General features: G+C 40.8%; 1 protein-coding gene across 8 annotated transcripts in view; it reads left to right on the top strand.

The window, feature by feature from the left end:
* The window catches only part of Mitf (melanocyte inducing transcription factor), a 210,034-nt gene that overhangs the window by 118,284 nt on the left and 71,365 nt on the right, over window positions 1-20,385 (top strand). For 6 of the 8 annotated variants that reach the window (XM_060383838.1, XM_060383836.1, XM_060383841.1 and 3 more), the window contains one exon: window positions 9,202-9,451. In XM_060383838.1, coding sequence (XP_060239821.1) covers window positions 9,202-9,451 — 250 coding nt within the window. The remainder of the gene's footprint in view (window positions 1-9,201; window positions 9,452-20,385) is intronic. The other 2 variants (XM_060383839.1, XM_060383837.1) reach the window with 1 other exon arrangement.

Consider the following 20,385-nt stretch of genomic DNA (forward strand, 5'->3'; position numbering starts at 1 on the left):
TGCCTTGGAATTAATTGTGTATCTCCCCCTAGAGAAGCCAACAGGCACCATAGCAGAAGCAGCATTCTAAATTCTTACCTGTCTTGAAAGTAACCTGAGAGCTTTCACTACTTTAGTGCTGTTGAGTTGTTCAGAGATTAGGTTTTTCTGGGGTTAAAGTGCAGCGTTGGGCTGGTGAGATGGCTCAGTGGGTAAAGCACTTGCCACGCGAGGGTGAGGAATGGAGTTCAGACCCTCCCACCCATGTAAAGCCAGAGTTAGTAGCCTGAATCTGTAATCTCAGCATTTCCATGGTGACGTGGGAAGTGGAGATAGATGAATCCTTGGAAACTATGGGTCAGCTAGCCTGGCATGTACAGTAATGAACAAGAGACCCTGTCTTAAACAAGATTGGAGGTAGGGACTGATACCCATCTTTGTTCATCCCATTCTTACTATGGTCCTTATGTGTCTATACTGCAACACATGAACATGTACAAATCATACACATATCACACACACATACACACACTGTAAAATAATTTGTTGTGACTTTTCCATACTGTCCATATTGTCTGTGGGCTCTGTTCTTAGCAATTTAAATGTCTTGAGGCAATTTTACAGCTACTTCATGTCAAACATTCCTTCTCCACTGCCATTTTGCAGATGAAAAAACCTGAGCTTTCAGTAGGTGCAAAACCCTGCTGAAGTCTTATAGCTAGCGTATGACAGAGTTAAGACTGGACTCCAGGAGTGCTGGAGCCAGAGATAGTTGACAAGCAAACTGAAATTTCTTTCTCTGTTTTTGTGCTGAATGAGTTTCTCTTCTATCTCTGAATTACCAATAACTAACAGTGATGGGCTTTTGAAGGGTTCTGTTTCCTCTGGCTACTGCATTATTTTGTGTTAGGCTTTTTTCCCTGAGTCTAATTCACAGTCAACTATGTGGCACGTGTCTGGGGGAGGAGGAAGTCATTGCATAGCTTCATTGATTGTAAGGACTATCTTCATCTTGAAATGTAGAGAAATGCTCTGTGAATGAAAGAAACATAGGGGATCCCTAGGACTCCAAGTTTCTGGTCACCGGATGACTCAAACATATCTATCCTTTGACCAAAACTAACCCTAAAACTAAGGTTGTGGTATTGTTGATTCCATATGGTGGAGTGTTTGTTAGAAGAGAGACACCAAATTTACTCATTGAACAAACATTTATCTGTCTTTGTGCTGGGAAGTGTATAGTATGAATAAAACATATGAATAAAACATTCTCTGCTGTCAATAGAACCAACTTCCCCAGTTCTAAAGGGTCAAACATGGTATGACTTTTAAGTTCCTTCTCATCCTTATTGTCCCAATTGACTCCCAGAACTCCAGCCAGTACAGTCACATTAGAGGAGACATGATGGCAGACGGTTCAAGGGCGAGTGTATTTGGTTCCTGGAACTACCACCTGATATTCATTCTTAAGCATCATTGGCCAGATTTAGGTGTGTAGCCATTATAGTTCATGGAACTATGGGTAGCAGTGTGGCTAGCTAGAGCCAGAGGAGGGTTTAAGAAAGGTTAACATCCTCAACTTAAAATTCTGCAGTGCTCTGACATCTAAAGCTTTTTGAGCACTACTATGTCATTAGCAAAAATCCACACTTGACCTCTTCCGACAAATTGCCATCAAATGGGCTTAGCTGAAACTATTATATAAAATGGCCTCTAGCCTGTATGTGTAAGGAGTGCATGGACCATGGATGGATTTCATGTATATACTTGGTTCTGCCCTCAAGGTTTCTCATTATGCATGTGTGACTATTACAGAACTCGAAGACACCCATGTACCGTAGGGAAGGAATGCATAACCACTACATTATGAGAATTATCTTGGGCCAAATGTTGATGTTCCTTTTTGGAGCTGCTGAGATTTCTTTTAAAAGTACAACAGACTGTTACTTATCCCAAGTTTATTTGTTTACATATAAATATCTCATTGGCTAGATTTTATATGTGAGAGAGAATATAATTTCTGAGATTGCATAATCTCATGCAGTGCACACAGACACAACACACACAGACACACATGCAAACACACAGACACACACTCAGTCCATTGATCTCCCCCTCTTCCCCCACAAACTTTTTAACTTCAGTATTTTTGGTTTTGTTTTAGAGTTGAGTGAGTTATCATATTTGTTTTTCTAGTTCTATTTCTGTCGTGGAGTCTTTGATTTTGGTGGTGGACAAGTGCATAAAATATATTCTATTCTGAAATTGTAAAATTTAATGAGAAGCTTCACAGAGTCTGTTCTAAATGCCTGTTCTAACTTGACAGGAGTTCACTGATTTATTGTTTAGACCTTGCATCTGGTTAATTTTGGTATATAATAATTCTATTCCCCAGTTGTAGAATTCTAAGACATATCAAATGAACTTACACTAGAGAAGAGATTGACTGGCCTTTCTGAATCAGCATTTAGGATTAGTCCAAAAATACATAGAGCTCAGGGATGGCTTGACCCTGATTTGAAGTACCATCTAGACACAATGCCCAACTTTTTATTCTTCGTTCCATGCAGCCCTTGTTTATTTTTGTTTGTTTGTTTGTTTGGTTGGTTGGTTCACATTTCTGTTTTTAGTTTGGGATCTGTGCAAGAAAGTCTAGGTTCACTTCTCACCAGATTTGAGGATGTAAAGGAGAGTTACTGCCACAGTTCAGTCAGAAACAGAATCCACTATATTACTGTAGAATACTCGCCCCTTTCTGACCCTGTTGCAAGAGGACAGATAGGGCCGATTGGCTAACCCTGCCTTATGCATCCAGGAGCTGAAAGGAAGGGAGGTTGAGTTTGCAAGGTAACGTCGGTGGCACAAGGTGCTGTGTGGGCCATGCTTAATGGGTGGACACGTTAAGCCTTGAAAGCTGCCTGTAAGGCTGTTTGCCTGCTGCAGCAGGCACATCAGTTTACCAATCATATTCTCACGTGAGCTTTCATTTGGGTTGCAATCTAGAGTTATAAATGTTGGGTCTTGGTATCTATATTCTAAGTATTCAGTGATTGTTAAACTATTGTAATCTGAAGCTTTTAAATATTCCTTAACCCATTACAATGTTGTTTAGAAAAGAGACACCATGTTTTGTGAATGGGACAATTGTCTGAGTAGATATAGAATAACTTCATGCCTATAAAAAGTTCTTTTTTTTATTTTTATTTATTTTTTCCCTTCTTCAAGACAGGGTTTCTTTGTGTAGCTTTCATTGTTCTGGAACTCACTCTGTAGACCAAGCTGGCCTCAAAATCACAGAGATCCACTGCCTCTGCCTCCCAAGTGCTAGTATTAAAGTCATGTACCATCACTGCCTGGATAAAATGTTCTTGCCAGTACCTAGGTATGCGAATCCACTGTGGACAGACTGGCAAGAATTGGAGAGTGTGGTGCTGAGAGATGACTTCAAGATTAAGAGTGGTCTTGCAGAAGACCTGAATTCAGTTTCTAGAATGCAAGTCAGGTGGCTTCTAATGCCTCTGTCTTCCACTTAGTTGTGTCATGTAAGAGTTGGGCCTTAAATCCAATTTAAAAAGGAGTTGGTTCCTCCCATAAAATTGTGCCACTATTTTACCAGTGGTTCCACTTTGCAGGTAGGGCCCTACTGTAGCTCCGAGGGTTTGTAGCTGTGTGAGACTGATGATTGTTTTTGTTCTGGTAGTGCGTAAAACACTTTACAGTACTATTAATGTTGCCCAGTAAAGGTTCTAGTTGAAGCTTCTAGTTGAGTACTAGCTCAGCTTCTCCATATTTGGTGACATAAGTATAGGATGTCTTACTGTCAGGTTGTAAAGTGTAAGTGATCAGATTTGCAATTGCCTATAATGTAGGTTTTTTTTTGTGGGGGGAGGAGAAGGCATCTGTGGGACCCCTTTGGCCAATGACTCAAAAAGATATAATGCAGTTCTGGTACTGTTAAGAAAAATGAAATTATGAAATTCACACATAAAAGGATGGAGCTAGAAACAATCTTCCTTAGTGAGGTTACCTAGCCCCTGAAAGAGAAACATTGCATATTTTCTCTTATTTGTAGGTAGATGTTAGCTTCTGAGCTTTAATTTGTTTATTATTCAAAACATTTACAGAGATTAGGTAGATAGTAAGGTACCAGGGGGGAAGAAGGGGATATATTCCCCTTCTTCCTCTAAAGAAGGGGAAATAGAATATATAGAGGGATAAAGAGTAAATTAGAAAAAAAATTAATTAAAAAAACGAACAAAAAAAGAGTAAATTTTAATAGAAGAATTAAGTGGGAAGTGCTTGAGAGGGCAGGGTAGGGATGTACAGTGTCCTGTTAACAAGAGATTGGCGGTCCTGTTTGAAGGATGTAGAGGTAAGAAGCATTTAGGAAGCAAGGAAAATTCCAACTTCAGTACAGTCTGGGGTTGAAGTGCCTAGAAGTGCAGCATCTCTGTGTTCATTATAATTGTCTCTAAGTAATGTTTTATCAGTTTATTTAAAGTAAATCTTGTCAGCATAGTCCTACTTTATCAATTATATGAACATGTCACTGTAGGAATGTGTTGAATGTCTTAAATTATATAAACAGGAAATAAAATGGTAAAATCAGAATGAATATAATGGAATGTTCTAGTGATTTTCTCTGCATACCAAAGGCATCAGTCACATTTTTTGTCCTCTTATGATGAGAATATTGTTGTACTGTGAGTTAAATTAAGGGTTTCTGATTTTGATAATGTCCTGCTTGAAGATATTTATGTATCTACATATATATATATATATATATATATGTGTGTGTGTGTGTGTGTGTGTGTGTATATATATGTATATATATATATACATATATATATAAATTAGAGAAAATGCTAATATTCTTCCCTTATAGTTCATGGAAGAATGCAGGGTCAATTGATTTTTCGTTTTATCTTCGTTTATCTTCGTTTATTTGGGATAGGTTCTCTCTATATATCCCTGACTGGCCTAGAACTTGCAGTGTAGACCAAGCTGACCTTGGACTCACAGAGATTCTCCTGCCTCTGTCTTCTGAGCACTGGGATTAGTGTCCAGAAATTTATGGGAATGCTGGCAAGTTCCACAGTTCCCTCAGGCCTTCTGGGTTTCAACTGACTGGATTCCCAGAATTGTTCTGTGGAGATCAGGGCTGGATCTATATGGTCACACAGTGAGGTCCTGGCATCACTGTCAGGTGAGGGGGTCAGCAAGTGATGCTGGCCGGATGCTGTGGACTTAAGGGGATTTCTGATATTTTTCAGTGGTTGATAAAGCAATGGAATGAAATACTTGGACTTAGGAATATGCCTGGTAAGGCAGAACCCTGACCAGTAGCCCTTTACCATCATGGAGGAGGAGGCTTTGAAAGCTGAAAGTGAGAATTCATCAGGAGGGATGGCAGCTGAGGCCACACAAAGAGTGCACATCCTGCCTATACGCTGTGGTCCAGCTGCTGCACTGAGCGCCTGAAAATCCACTCACTCAGTGCCCACAGTGTGTTTAGGGATAGGTTTGCGCGACACTCAGAGAGGCTGAAGGGCTCATTAAAGTTCACATTCCTCAGCAGGGGCTGAAGCAGGACTTGAGGCCACTCTGTGGCCCTCCTCCTTGACTAGTATGGAGCAAGCCCCATGCTCAGGGAACGTGTCCAGCTGTAGGGTCAAGGAGGTGTCAGCACACTCACAGCCATGCCTGAAGGTTTTTCTTTCTGAGGGGGAGATGTACACCTTCCCGTGTGGAGCCAGATCAGAATCCAGCAGTCTCCATAACTGACATCCCATGAAGGCATCTGGGGAGAAGTAATGTGGCCAGGGCTTTCACTTCGGGGTTCAAAGCCAGGTGTCCCCAGCACCTGCCATAACTATTTGTTGAATCAATGAACTTCATATAATTAGGTTAAAAGGAATCATATTCATGGAATTAGGATTATCTAGCTAGAGCCAAGATTCATGGGCCCCAGGATGCGCTCAGTCAGCTATTAAAATTAGATATGTTTGGATATCTCTCCGTGCTTGTCAGTAGTGGCCTGGTTAGTAGGTCCTCATTTTTAAAAGTAGTCATTCTAGCCACTTGGAATATTCCTTACATAAACTTCCATTCCTTACTAACCCTTCCACACACTTTCACAAATGGTGCCCCCTTGTCCTGCGAATGGAGTAAAATCTAGTTGTGTTTGTCTTTGTCTATGAGGTGATAAATATAGGTTATTTCTAGGAGAAAAGAATACTCAAAAGATGGTGAGCCAAGCTGAGAATCTAGTAGTCATGTCTTACAATGTGGAAATATCCTACAGGCTGTGTGTGTGTGTGTGTGTGTGTGTGTATGTATGTGTGTGGTTTATATAGTTAAGTAACTCCAATGCATCTGTTGCATTGACCCCCTTTAGAAGCCCTGTTAAGCTGTCAATTAGCTTAGCTTTATTCTATGTATATAAATATAGAACGTGTTTTCTACTGTTTCTTTCATATGGCTTCCCTGTATTTGTACTGTTCTGTTGTATAGGTCAGTATTATTTTTTGCTGATAAGCCATTATAGAAGATACTTTAAGTGATGTTGCTGTGGTGGTTAAAGTATGAAGCCTTGGTGGGCTTGCTAACTAGAAGTTTTAATTCATCTCTCTGACGCTTTACTATTAATTGAGAGGATTTTCCCCCTGGTATTGCAGCTAGTGGCTCCTCTTGTGCAGTTAATTAGCACGATTATGCCACAGCCCCTTCTGCTCCTGCACAAAGGTTTGCTCTTGTTTTTATCAAAAGGATCATTCTCTCCGAAAATGCTGGGACCTGACAGGCTTTGAATTGTAAGACCTCTTATTTATTTTTAAATAGCCACCTCCCATCTTTTGGCTTAGGAAAGTACATTTGAGCTTTGAAGATACACTCCAAAATGGGAAATACATTTTCTTTGGATGCTCTTTTTAGCAGATCCTGTGCTAGTGAATAGGTGGTTTTAGGTAATAGTAAGATAATAAATGAAATATAGACACTGCTCACTCAATGTTCCTTGTGTGTCTAGAGGGAATGTTGGGGAAAACAGCGGAAGAAAGATATTTTATGCTTGGGGGCTGCTGAAGACTACCAGGAGAGCTGATATCCTGGATTAGGTCACTCTGGTCCCTTCCTATATTTGAAGTATTGTCAGCTGCTAGATCTAGTCTCCTTTCTTGTAGCCTAGTGGTGAAGTTGCTCACCCGTCATTTTCTGTAGTTGCTATCTATTGTATATAATGCCACTGAAAAAATACTTTGGTATTATTACAGCTTAAAGGAGAAAGTCTGAAAGAAAATTGCTTTTCCTAAGTTCATCCCTGCTCAGGCAAGTACGATTGCCCTATACCTTTGCTGCCTGGCACTTTGTGGATTTACACATGCATGCTGAGCTTAGAAGTCTGAATCAGTCTGTAAATCCACTTTGGAATCTGACTTTATAATTTGTGCTTACTTCGTGTATATCCTACTTTGCTGTTCATTTTGCATTTTTGAGAAAATAAGGTAATATGTTACTGAATTCATGTGTCATGATTTACTTAATTAACTATGGTCTTACTTGAAGAAAAAATTAGGTGATTCAGAATATTTTGAAATCTTTAAAAGCTTTTGTAGTATGTAAATTCTTCCACTTTTGAGTTCTTTGGACAACTGTATGTCAAGGAACTTTCTGAAACAAAATAATTTATTTTTAGCTTTTGGATATGATTTTATTAAAGGATAATAATAATAACACATTATCATTATGCTTTTCTTTTTTTTTCATTATGCTTTTCTTATCATGAATATGTTTTTAAAAAATTTAACACCACCTAGATATTTTTCACCTGGCTTAAAAATTATATTGTATAGTTTTATTCATATAAATAGTTTTATTTTTATGGAATTTTAGTGGATACTTGGTGTTAACTTTTGTTGGTTATTATTATTATTATTATTACTATTATTATTTACTGGACCAGTTTTCTGTATGGAAAATGAATTAACTTCTGGGGCTTTTGGGGATGACATGAGAGTGTGATCCATACCTTTATCCAGAAGCACGTGTTGACACTTGTGCAGCCTTTTTGCCCTAAGGTCGTTCACTGAGATGGCCAGGGGCCTCAGGACCTTTGTCTTTGGTAGGGGGGTAAACACTGCCCCAGGGTTTGGTCCCCATGCTGGATGGTAATAATAGCAAGCCTAAACATCTGTTGGGGTGATGCTCATTGTGCACAGTGATTATGAGCAGTGCTTTATTTTAACTTTACAACATCAGTCCTTAGGAGGGAAGGCTTTTGATATGAGTGGCATGGTAGGTATTGAAATAACATACCTCCACTTTTATAAATGGGCAAAAAGCTAAGCACATCTCTTTGAGGCATGGAAACCCTGGCAGAAAGACATTTATTATTTGTTCCTGTCACCGAGTTGGCAAGATAAGCAACCCAAAGCCACACCTAGGAAAGACAGGAACTCTTTTATTCTTACCTACTGACTGGCATTTGAGTGTGTTAGATGATGGTGAACAGTGAGTCTCCGGCCTTTACAAGTGGACTTCATGGGGAAAGCACCGAACACCGATGCAATAGAAATGCCTAGATGAGTCACAAGGAAAAACACATAAAGAAAACCAGGAGGAAAAGAGATGGGTTGTCACTTCAGCTTCTCTTCTGTCCTCTTGCACAAGGTCAGGGCTATGGTGTAGTGTCAATATCTGGTCCAGACACTTTTTTTGTTAATCATTTGTTTCATCTCTTGTCTTCGAAGCCTTTCTCGTGACAGAGCTTCCGTGCTAGCAACCATATTAGACATCTTCAAGAAATTTAGATAACATGTAGGAGTCATTGGTTGATCAGACTCAACTATTTAAAGAAAGCAAACCAAGTAATTTATTTTTAACTGTGGAGACTTGGGTGCCGTTGAGACAGGTGGTTTCTAGTTGATGCATATGGCGGCCTGATAGTCAGTGATGGTGAACCATGTGTGGCATGAAATGCTAGAAAGAAATGTGATTTGATAAAAAAATATCTAGATGCAATCAGCCTGACTTATTTTAATTCAACTGCTAATGACTAGAATCCCGCCACCTCTTGATTTTCAATTACCTGAAGTGCCATGCCGTGCCTTGATTATAGCTGTGCAGACTCACCTCCTAGTTTGGTGGCCTTTAGGATATCCTGTGAAGCAGATGATGGGTCTCATCAGGATACTAAATGCTGTGTGCCTTCTGGTTTCCCCACAGCAGTTCTGCGGAGCATCCTGGGGCCTCCAAGCCTCCGTTAAGCTCCTCCAGTATGACATCACGCATCTTGCTACGCCAGCAACTCATGCGTGAGCAGATGCAGGAGCAGGAGCGCAGGGAGCAGCAGCAGAAGCTGCAGGCAGCCCAGTTCATGCAACAGAGAGTGGCCGTGACTCAGACGCCAGCCATAAACGTGAGCGTGCCCACCACCCTTCCTTCTGCCACCCAGGTGCCGATGGAAGTCCTTAAGGTATGTGAGTGTTGCCCTTGTGTTTGGACTGAGCCTGCCCCTTCTCCACGCCCTAGGTGCCACATTCACTGGACTGTGTCTTTGCTTGTATTGCTATTAGTCTTATAAAAGCATCACTTCCAGTGGTTCCTATGAGACTTTGTATTTTAAAAGAAGGATTTGAACTAACTGTAAATATCATGGCAGCCTGTGAATGGTGGAAGCGGTCAACATTTTCGTAGCCACTTTCAGATGGGATCTGGTGTTTGTTATAATGAAGAATGTTTCTCTGTCCTTCTTTTGGAAATGGTTTCAGGCATAAAAGTTACCTGAAAAAGGGCTCTCCTAGAAACTTGTGTGTGTGTTTTCATAAATGCATTCCAGGGCCACACTTTAACTTTGCTCTTCAGTTAGCAAATCCTGCTGGCCCTGGAAGCTAATTGTTTCAGAAAGTCTCTTTAGAAAGAGAACTGTGGTCAAGCGTTCTGTCTGTGCCTTAATAACCAGACTTCATAATCCTTTTACTGAAGCGAGCTGTCTGCTTTGGGTCTCTTTGATTTCTTGCTAGAGTGGAAACTGCAGGAGCTTGTTAACATCCTTCTAAGCAGGGACACATAGCTTCCTAATTACTAGAGGAAGTTGCAGCAGGTCTAAGCATAGACCTCTATCTCATGCATTGTGTTCCACTCCCCATAAGTAGTTGCCTTGTTTCATAAGCATTTCAATTCGTAAATATGAGTGCTTTAAGAAAGACTAGAAACAGGGGAACTTCCTCGCTTTTTATTTACTTTTTACCCACTCACCTAATTGATTCATTCTGAAGAGCCAAGTGTCCCTGTTCATTAAGCCATGTGAAGTCCACACACTGCACATTCATTGTTGGTCTTTGCTTTTACCCTTGTGTTCAGAAACAAAGAAAAGAAAAGAAAAATCCATCCATCTCTCCTGTTTAACATTTATTATTAAGGTAAGCAGGAGTGGAGTGCTTCACTGAGGATCTGTCTATGATCTCTTCTATGAGGAAAAGAATTCTTTACAACCAACTTTGAAGCAGCACATATTCATTTACAAAGACTTTACACTTAATGACATTATTTGGGAACTCTGACAGAGAAACCAGTTGAAATTTTGCTGAAGCAAAAATGACCCAACTAGTTTAGCATAATTTTTTTAATATGACTGAAATTCTGAATATTGCTACAGTTATGACTCCTATTCTTCTGCCATCTCCTGTAAGTAAAAACATCTTTTGGCTGTAGAATGAACTATACGTGGAATCACTCAGTTCTGCTTGAGAACTGATACTCCCTATATAAGTTGTAACAGATACAAGATTTAATTATATAAGATACAAATTTTCTGTTTGCAAGAGTCATGACCATCTTGTTTATACTTTGTTAAATAGTGGGATTTCTATAATAACATGATGTGGAGAAGTGTTTTTTGTTTTATTCACCATAATCTTACTTTTTTAAAAAGCAAAATTTAGAGAGAGTGACACAGATTCGAGCATAGTGGTTTACATCCAATTTGAATGTAGTGCTTAAATTGTATTAAAGTATATTAAATTGAAATAGATTTTCTTTAAAAATACTTACATGGGGTGTTGGAGATTTGACTACAAGAACTGTGTGGAAACATCATTTCAATATTGTCCTAAAGTTATATAATTTCTAAATGTTTAGAATGTTACTTTCTAGCCTTATTAAAATTGACAACTCTACATTAAATAATTTAAATAATTTATTTATTTTCCCTTATACTCTGCATATCCTGGTAACACTGGATTGAATTGCAGTCTCTCCACAACTAAAGAGTACCAGAAACATGCCCTAAGTTAAAGTAAAAATAAATTATAAAAGCTAGAAGACATGACCTGACCAAAAGAGGCACTGGTTAACTTTTTCTATTGTGCTCAACAATTGTTACCGGTTTTTAACTCAGAATGTTTCTCCTCGGGCTACATAAGAGAGTCAGCTGTGCGCCACAAATGAGAGGGACTTGCTGGCCTATCAGTCTGTAGGCAGCTAATAGCTATTTAGACAAGCTTAGGTGCTTTTAAGTCAAAGACCAAATGAAAGCAGGATTTCATTTATCTGAGGTAACATTGTAAGGCATTTAAACATAAATGTTAAGGCACGTTTCCTATTGGTGATTCCTTGAGCAATGTTTGACTTTACACTTCATGAATATACTTTCCTAAGTTGAGAGTATGGAAATACGATGTGAAGTGCCTCACAGAACGGCACACACCAGTACTCTCCCTTTCTTTTCTCTTTTACGACTTTTAAATCATAAAACACAGTTTCGTGAAGTAAATAGTTATAGAGGAACAGTTAATTGGTTTAATCTTGGACAGTTTTCATGGCTATATATATTTAGAACATTAGTAATGGAAACATGGGCTTCGTTTATGTGTTCTGATGTTATGTATTCCATGAAACATAGTTTTCTAATAGTATAGCCTTAGTCAGTTATTGATTTTGTTTTTAAAGTTTTAAGCGGTAGAGTCAGTGCATACCCACTTGCCAGTGACAGTAGACCAGGGCGGGTGTGCCATCAAGTCTCTCTACTTTCTGGTGTGTTTGTAAGAACATGCTGGAAGAAAGGCCAAAGTTGAATTTTCATATATACACAAAGCCCTGTCACCAGTAACCCACTATCAGTGGATTGAACTACCCATTTTGACAAGTGAAATCAGTGTTTTCAGGTTAATCCCTTTCGCTGGCAGTAGTTTACTTAAACTACCAAACTCTATGAAGCATGTTTAAAAATTGTTGACATCTGAAAACTTAGGACTCATTGGAATTTGTATTAGAGAGTGGACATTCCCATCATTTTCTCCTCAGTACATGGCCATGTTCGTGAGGTGTAGCCTCTGTATTCTATATTGATTTCATTAATTTGGGCATTTTCCCCTCGGGTTGATTTTCACATTGGATGGCATGGCATGGTGTGTCTTAGTGTGGGCATTTGCACATTAATGAGGTGTTGACTTGATATCTTAAGAACAAGCTTAACAATTTGGGATGGTAACTAAGAGTGCTTCTTTACCACAAATAGGGACATTGCGGGTGCATGAGAGAGTTTTCATAGTTGTGAACACACCCTGTGTACCAAATTGTGAATCAAAAAATTTGCTAAGAACTGTTTATGGAGCACTTTCTCCCATAGGTGGAATTTGTCAGCAGGTGAACCACACAGAACTGAGGCCCGAATTTGATGTAAACAAAGTTGGAGTCTCCAGGGATGACCCTCCAGTCATGACCAGTCTCAGAGCAACAGCAGCATCACCGGCCTGACTGGGACTGGGTGCTCACACACTCACGGGGGCTCTCCTGTCACTGGCTCATTTCTCTATGTTTAGTTGAATATTGGAACAGCTGCTACTGTGATCTGAGACTGTCACATTCTTCAGCTTAATTCCCTGCTATCTTCCGCACAGACCTAGGCAGGAGAGAGCATACTATAGTAGTTTATAGTTGGTTTGTATTCGTTTCTCTGTTGGGAAACTTGTAGCTCCTTGTCCCGAGTCCCTACCCTCTTTCTGTTAATTTAAGAGTCTAAAGGCTAGCTGTTCTTTCTGTTACACGTTAAATTCTCCCTTGTCTACTTTGGAGAAAGTGTTTCTAGATGAAAAAGAGTTCTTTTGTGATGCTTTATTACTTTAATATATTATTTAGTTTGGAGAAATTCAATTTTAAATATTTCTGTTTTTCCAGATCATTTCAGGAATTGCTTAGATTGCTTGCCAGTTAGAAAAATGTTTTCTGTTCATCAAACACAGACATGCATTTTCTAGAACCTTGTATGTTATAAACTATGTTACCCTGGGTTTTTGTGGGAGAGGGCATGGTTATCTCATCAGCACTCTGCACATTTAAGCAAACACTCCAGTAAGTGATGGCGATAGACTTTGGTCCATTGTGCATGCTCGACAAACGTACAGACTACATCCCAAACTTGACATTTGACTTTTGTTCCTGATTGTATTGATGGATCTGAATCTCATCACAGCGGCTCTTCAAGGCAGCAAGGGCACAGCCTGTCCCGGTCAGCTTGCCTTTTTCTCCTGAGTTGAGTTCATAGCTATCCCCAGAAGATATGATCTGCTGCGTCTGAGTTATCTTCTGATTCCGTGTTCATACATTTAAGCTGTCAGTCACTGTGACACACATGGTTTATAAACCTCACTTTCAGAGGGTTTTATAAATAGTGATGTCCTTGTGATTTTGTATAAAATTATATGTCTCCTAGACCGTGTCATTATTTAGAGAGAGAAGGAGCCTCCATCTCCTACTAGAAACATCTCTTTCTCACCTATAGAGTGTACATGCCTGGAGAGTCTTAGACTTGCTCATTGTCACCCAGAAGGTAATTTTCCTGTTTTTTAAAACCCACTCAATGATTTTTGTAAATTGCAGGCTGTGCTTGTTAGCTTCCAACAGATTTCCACAGCAGGAGGTAAAATCCACCAGGAAGCCATTGCATGTGAGTTGCCTTGCTTCCTGTAGGAACAGTGGCCTTTCTGCCATTTTCCTCCTCTCCGTCTCCCCCATTGCCTTTCACAGGAGCACAGTTTGAAGAGATGCAATAGACAGTACCAGGCATACGGACACGACCCTGTGGGTATTTCTTCTACTTTGTCTTTACTTTTGATACTTCACAGTCCTCCACTCTTCTCTGGGCCTAAGGGCGAGGCCCACTTTGTCTCCCAAGCCAGTTGATGGTTCCAGTGTGCCCAAGTGCCAGTTTGCTTGGCACCACTCGGGAGTCATTCATGTCCCATGTTGCTTGAGAACCCCTGTGAATAAGGAGTTGCTAATGGCAGGGCTAGACCAGGAAGTTGCTCTACTAGGATGTCTTAAGTGTCACAATCCAACTTAGCATAGGCCAAAAGGGGCAAGGTGGTCAATGAGCACTTAGGTCCACATTTGCTTAGTCTGTGTCTACTGCCTTTGTGACATATAACTAGCAATTCGGTGTTTGCTGGACAAGGCCTTCCCTGTTTATGTTTGTTGTATAAATGTTATACAACAATAGTAAATGCATTGCTATCCAAAACAAAATACCCAGCCTTACAAATTAATTTTATTTTTCTTAAAATATTGAAACATCAGCTCTAGTTGCACTTTTACTTGGTGATGTCAGCAACACCCCCCCCCCCCCCCACTGTAAAAAAGAAAGGAAGAGACCCTCGTTTTATGACCTCAAGGGCATTTTTTTTAAATGTGACCTGGGGCTTTATTTGGCTAAGGGCTTCAATAGAATCTGGATTTCTTATTTCTTCTTGATTTCTTCAGATTGGGGCCAGTTTGGGGCAGCCGTGTATGGTGGGTATGTGAACCACACAACAGCCTGTGTTGGAGCGACAGGGTCTTTAAGTTCGTTTCCACAAGCCGCTTAATGTCCCTGAAGGCATCTTATGTGAAAGGAGGTATCAACTCAATGTTTCTCATGTTATTGTGTCAAAGAAAGGCACGGTCTGCTTCCATCTATCCAAATTTCCTACTAGTTGGGGTGAGGGCAATATTGTCAGGAAATTATTAAGGGATGAGACTCGGGGCGAGGGCCAGCAATATGGTTGGAGTGGGGGCGGGGTGTTAGTTTAATGAACTCTGCCTGTGATTTTCCTCTAATGTGATAAGGCTTGTGGATCCCAGATCCCAAGCAAGGGTAACATCATACTATTAAGGGACACAAAACTGGTTCTCAGAGAGCAGAAATGTCCTGGGCTGAGAGATGGCTCAGTGCATGAGAATACTTGAGGGGCAGGCATGTGGCTCTAAGTTCAAATCCCCAAGAAAGCACATCCAAAGCTGGGAGTGGCTATAGAGGGCCATAATTCTTAGTATTGGGAGGACAGAAGCAGGAAGATCCCTGGATTTGCTGACTGTTAGCCCCATCCAGGTTCAAAGAGAAACCCTGCTAGAAAGGAATAATGCAGAGTGATGGGGCAGTACTCCCGACATCCTCTTCTGGCCTTCATGCATACAACAGTACGACATATGACATCCACATATGCACATGCACACATGCCACAAACATAGGCATCACATTTCTACATCACTCACACACACACCATAGATATTACAGTTGTTTGTAGCCCTCCAAAGCTACAGCGCACATCTGGGAAAGCAGTGTTTGAGTGTCTGTTATGGTTTTGGGAAGGTAGGGCAGAACACCTGAAAGGTCTCAGGGGCACATCGAGGAGGAAAGGTTGAACAACATTGCTGATGAGTCCTCAGAATCTTCCCCTTTCTTCCCGCTGGGCTTCGAGAACATTGTCGGGATTCCTATAGATGCTGATTCTGCTTTCTGGCTGGGCCTTGTTTCCCCATAACCCTCTGTAGAATGGGGCCATGGTACGGACTGATTTGCTCCCATCTCTGTTCTAGGAGGCTGTTCTTAGCATCCCCAAACCACAGATGCATGGAAGGGCATGGAGGAGTTAGCTAGGTCTGGTAAAGTCGTAAAAGTCCGAGGTGTTATTAGGATATGAGCTCAGTCATTTGGCTTCCTGGCCCACATGTTGAAGCTTGAATTTTTCCTGGAGGGAATAACCCCAGAAGCTTCTAAACAAGAAGATAGTCATGCTCAGCACCTCAAACGATGTGGCGACGCATGAGCCAGTAGCACCTCTTCATCACAGTGCTTCCGGCTGTGGCTTACAATGTTTGTAGGACTTACTTTGGTGACATGGATGGAAGGCAAGGAGCTTCACTGACTTCTGGAACTGAATGTGGCCACACATGGTGACAGGTTGAAAACTTGGCATATTTTAGCTCATTATTCTCTTAACAGCCCTGTGGACATATAGGATTAGTGCAGGTTAGGGAAAGAGGCATGCGGAGATTGCTCTGGCCTCTGGTCTTACTGTTAAGCCCACATCCTGTGCTCTCTACTGTGCCCTCACTCCCAGTATTTAAGCGTGTCTCAGTGACCACCAGAAACAATGATTTACAGTAAAGTAAGAAGCCAGTGAGAAATAACAATGGAGTCTCTTGGGTTCAACAGAAAGGTACATGATCTTCACTTAGGTCCTTCTCTGTCGAATAACTAAATTCCCTTCCCTAGACTCTAAGATACTTGAGATGTAGGAACTGGCTGTGTTCTTCCTACATAAGAATTCTGTCTAGCCACTGACCACGAAGACACTTTTGGGTTTAGTGATAGTTGTCATTATGGGTGAAAAAGCATGTAATAGAGGTTTCCTGCAACAACATTCGAAGATCCAAATCTGGGATCATTTCTGTCCCAAGGGTCTCGATGGCTTAGCCATACCCCTCTATATGTGTTTTATCTGTCTGTGCAATCAACACTACCTCTGTGGGGTTCTGCGTGGTTTTCATTCACTACCCTGACAGCAATTCCCACCTCTGAAATTACTGTTCCTTTGCTTGTTTTCTTTTCTTTCTTTTTCTTTTCTTTTTTTAAGACAGCGTTTCTCTGTGCAGCCTTGGCCTGGCTTTGTAGACCAGGCTGGCCTCAAACTCACAGCGATCCACCTCCCTCTGCCTCCCTGAGTGCTGGGATTACGGGCATGTACCACCATGCCTGGCTCACGGTTCCATTTGTTGTTGCTGTCATTTCTCTTCCCTCATCTCCTCCCTTCATTATCAGAACTTTCGGTGTTGCATTTAAAATCAGAACTTCAGATCTGCTTGTTTTTCTACTTGCTTTTAAGAGGACGTCAGCTATAGGACTTCAGCTATAATAATGATTATGTTATTACATGAGAAGGTCAGCAGCCCCATCACAAATGTTGCCTGTTTCACCTCAGTTAAACAAAGGATAAACTTGAAAGACCACAGATGGGTGTGAGGATGCTTTAGAACAAGAGAGAATATGGACATGTGTAAGCGAAATCTAAATTTAGCTTCACCCTACTAAAATAAATGGCTGGAATTTGTGTCAAAAATATGTAAATTAGTACAGTGGCTTTTCTCAAGGTTATATCTGCAATCAGTACAAGAGTATTGGCTCTCACCCCAAAAGTGTCTCTTTTTATTGCTGCTTTGAATATCATCCTGAATGTGAAAACTGTAGCATCCCAGATAGCATCTCCCAGCTTTTCAGACCTTGTTTTTAGTGCCGTCACTGTGTGAGAAGATGTATAGAAAGCACACAAACCAGGATGCAGCTAACAGAATATTCTAAAGAGAGAATTGCTATAATCACTGTTTTTGAAATTGATAATACCTAGGGGGTGAGGGACACTGGAGAGATGGCTCAGTGGTTAAGAGCACTGGCTGCTCTTCAAGAGGTCCTGGGTTCAATTGCCAGCAACCACATAGTAGCTCATAACCATCTATAATGGGATCTGATACCCTGTCCTGATGTGCAGCCATACATGTAAATAGAGCACTCATATGCATAAATTAAATTTTAAAAAATTAATAATACCAGAAGATGGTCCAGATGAGCCAAAGGCAAACTGATCCTCCTGGAGATCTTGGGGATGTTGCTGGGATTGGATGTAATGAGAATCAAAGGCTCAGTAACTATTTTCTTTGAAACTAGATTTGGGGCCTTAGGCTGCTAGAATGATAGCTCATTGGTGAAGTGCGTGCCTTACAAGCATTTGAACCTGATCCTGGCACCCAGGCCTGCGAGCTCAGCTCTGGGGAGGCAGAGATAGGAGGATTGCTGGAGGCCATGTACCAGCCAGCCCAGCTGAAAGGCTGAGTCCCAAGTCCAGGTGAGACACGGTGTCAAAGTATAAGGTGTAGACTGACAGGGAAGACACCTGATGTCAACCTCTAGCTTCCACATGTGCACACGTGTCCATGTGTGTCCATACACATTTACACACGTACATGAGACACAAAACCTAGGAGACTGGGTTCATGCAGTCCTTATGTAACTGAAGTGGGTGTCCAAGAGTTTAGTGAATTCTGTTCACCTACCGCTTTCCGGGTGGGTTCCTCAGACTCACAGGTATCACACGGGTCTTGCAGTTTTCCTAGAAGCAATATAAAAAGGTTCAGGGACCCTGACAATTAAAAATGAGCTAAAGGAATCTGATCTCCCAGTTGTGAATAAGTTCAGAGTCGTAAGGAGACCTACAATAAAAGACACAGTTCACATTGCCCCCTCCTTTACCAATGGCATCCGTAACTTTGTTGTAATCTCCCCTGTTGGCCCTGGTTTTTATATAATTAAAATTTAGAGGCTGGAAATTTTGTCGAGACTTAATTAGAAGTGACAAACCAGAGACATTCCTGCCAGTTAGGGAAGGCTTAACAAGTGCTTATTGGCTAGCTTACAAATATGTAACATTTTTCACACTGCCTAAAGGTGACAAGATCAGCTCTGTTTTTCTAGTGAACTAGTAAAAATTAGATTAATAAGTACCAGGCAAAGAACCTTTTCTTTTGTCTTTATTTCCCCCCAAAGAAATCTTACCTTTGAGTAGTTCTGGCTGTGGAGATCGGCGCTTTAATTAGCCACATGTTCCTTTTGCCTCCTGGGAAATAAGTACAGGCTAAAATTGGGGATCAAAACACAGACGTACACTGACTTAGCACACGCCGACAAGTAATTCATCAAGGAATGTTGGTAATTAGTCCTGCCTCTTTCAACTCCTGGCTTATTTTATAAAACCAGTTGATTTAAAATAATGCCTGCTGATGTATTGCCCACACGTTTCAAAACGGGGACTTGGCTCCTCAACAAAAGCGAGATTGTGCAGGGAGGAAAATGTGCCCTCTTGGTTTTGTGTTTTCAGAGATTCTGAAGGTCCAGCTATGTCACCTATTAACACGGTTGCACTTTCTTTTTACCCCATTCAGCATTTTACAGGGCCTTCTCTCTTTGCATTGATGGAAAGAACGGGGGAGCAAACTTAAAATATAAAATAAAATGCAAGCTCCCGAGGGGTTTGGATGTAAGGAGGTTGTCAAAGTGTGTCACCTCAGTGTGGTTTGATGGAATTTAATTCGAATCCTTCATCTGGTACAAGCTGCAGTAATGATCTTCTTGTATTGTCAAATGCTTGCTGATATTTATGGCAGACAGATTAACCTCAAAGGATTGAGTTTCTGAGGTGCACAAGACCTTGTGATTACAGCTTCATAGCATGTGTAGTTAACTGTGTTAGAAGTAATAACCCAGATGGCAAATTCCCACGCTAAGTGATGTATTTACCTTTATCCTTTGAGATGTGGCCACAGTCCCAGCTGCTCTTGAAAACCCGGTGTTAGCCTGAGCCCAGTAACATAGCGAGTGACCTGGGGCATGGTTGTTTTTCTCCTTGGACCTTGGTATCCTCATCTGTAAACTAGGCAGATAAAGTCTGTGGGGAGTCTTGAGAGTAGATGAAAGGCTCCATCCAGGTGGTCCCACCCTTCTGGGGAGACGAGAGTACTCTTTTGAAAGAACAAAGTGAAACACAAATTAATTTCACTGTATTTTACATTACCCAGTATATACCAAATGTTCAATCTGTTCTAAGAGAATTATCCACTTTCAACTTTTTTTTTTTTCCTCATTAAGTCTTTGTATTGAGCCTCATACTGTCCTAAAATTTGGGTATGCTTCACATCTCCCACATATTGTAGTTTGGAGACTAAATTTTATCAGAATAACTTGACCGGGGTTTGGATCTCATAAAATTTACACTCAAAAGAATATATTCATTTGCCAAAGTTGTTTTAATTCTGTTTAAAAGATTTCCAGTAAAAGGGCTGGGGAGATGGTTTAGTGGGCAGAGTATCATACAAAGACGAAGAACCCCAGTGAATCTTAATTCATAGAGCCTATCAGAAACCAGAAAAGAAATAACATGCATCTATAATCCCTGTGTTTTTATGGGGCGATGGGAGGCAGAGATGGGAGAACCCCAGGAAACTCATGGGCCAGGTAGTCAGGGAGTCAACAACAGGAACCCCTGTTTGAAAAAGGTTAGAAAGTGAGAAGCAAGAATTGAGGTTTTCCTGTGAGTTTACACATAT

Source organism: Meriones unguiculatus, chromosome 5 (genome assembly GCF_030254825.1).
Source record: "Meriones unguiculatus strain TT.TT164.6M chromosome 5, Bangor_MerUng_6.1, whole genome shotgun sequence".
Classification (NCBI taxonomy): domain Eukaryota; kingdom Metazoa; phylum Chordata; class Mammalia; order Rodentia; family Muridae; genus Meriones; species Meriones unguiculatus.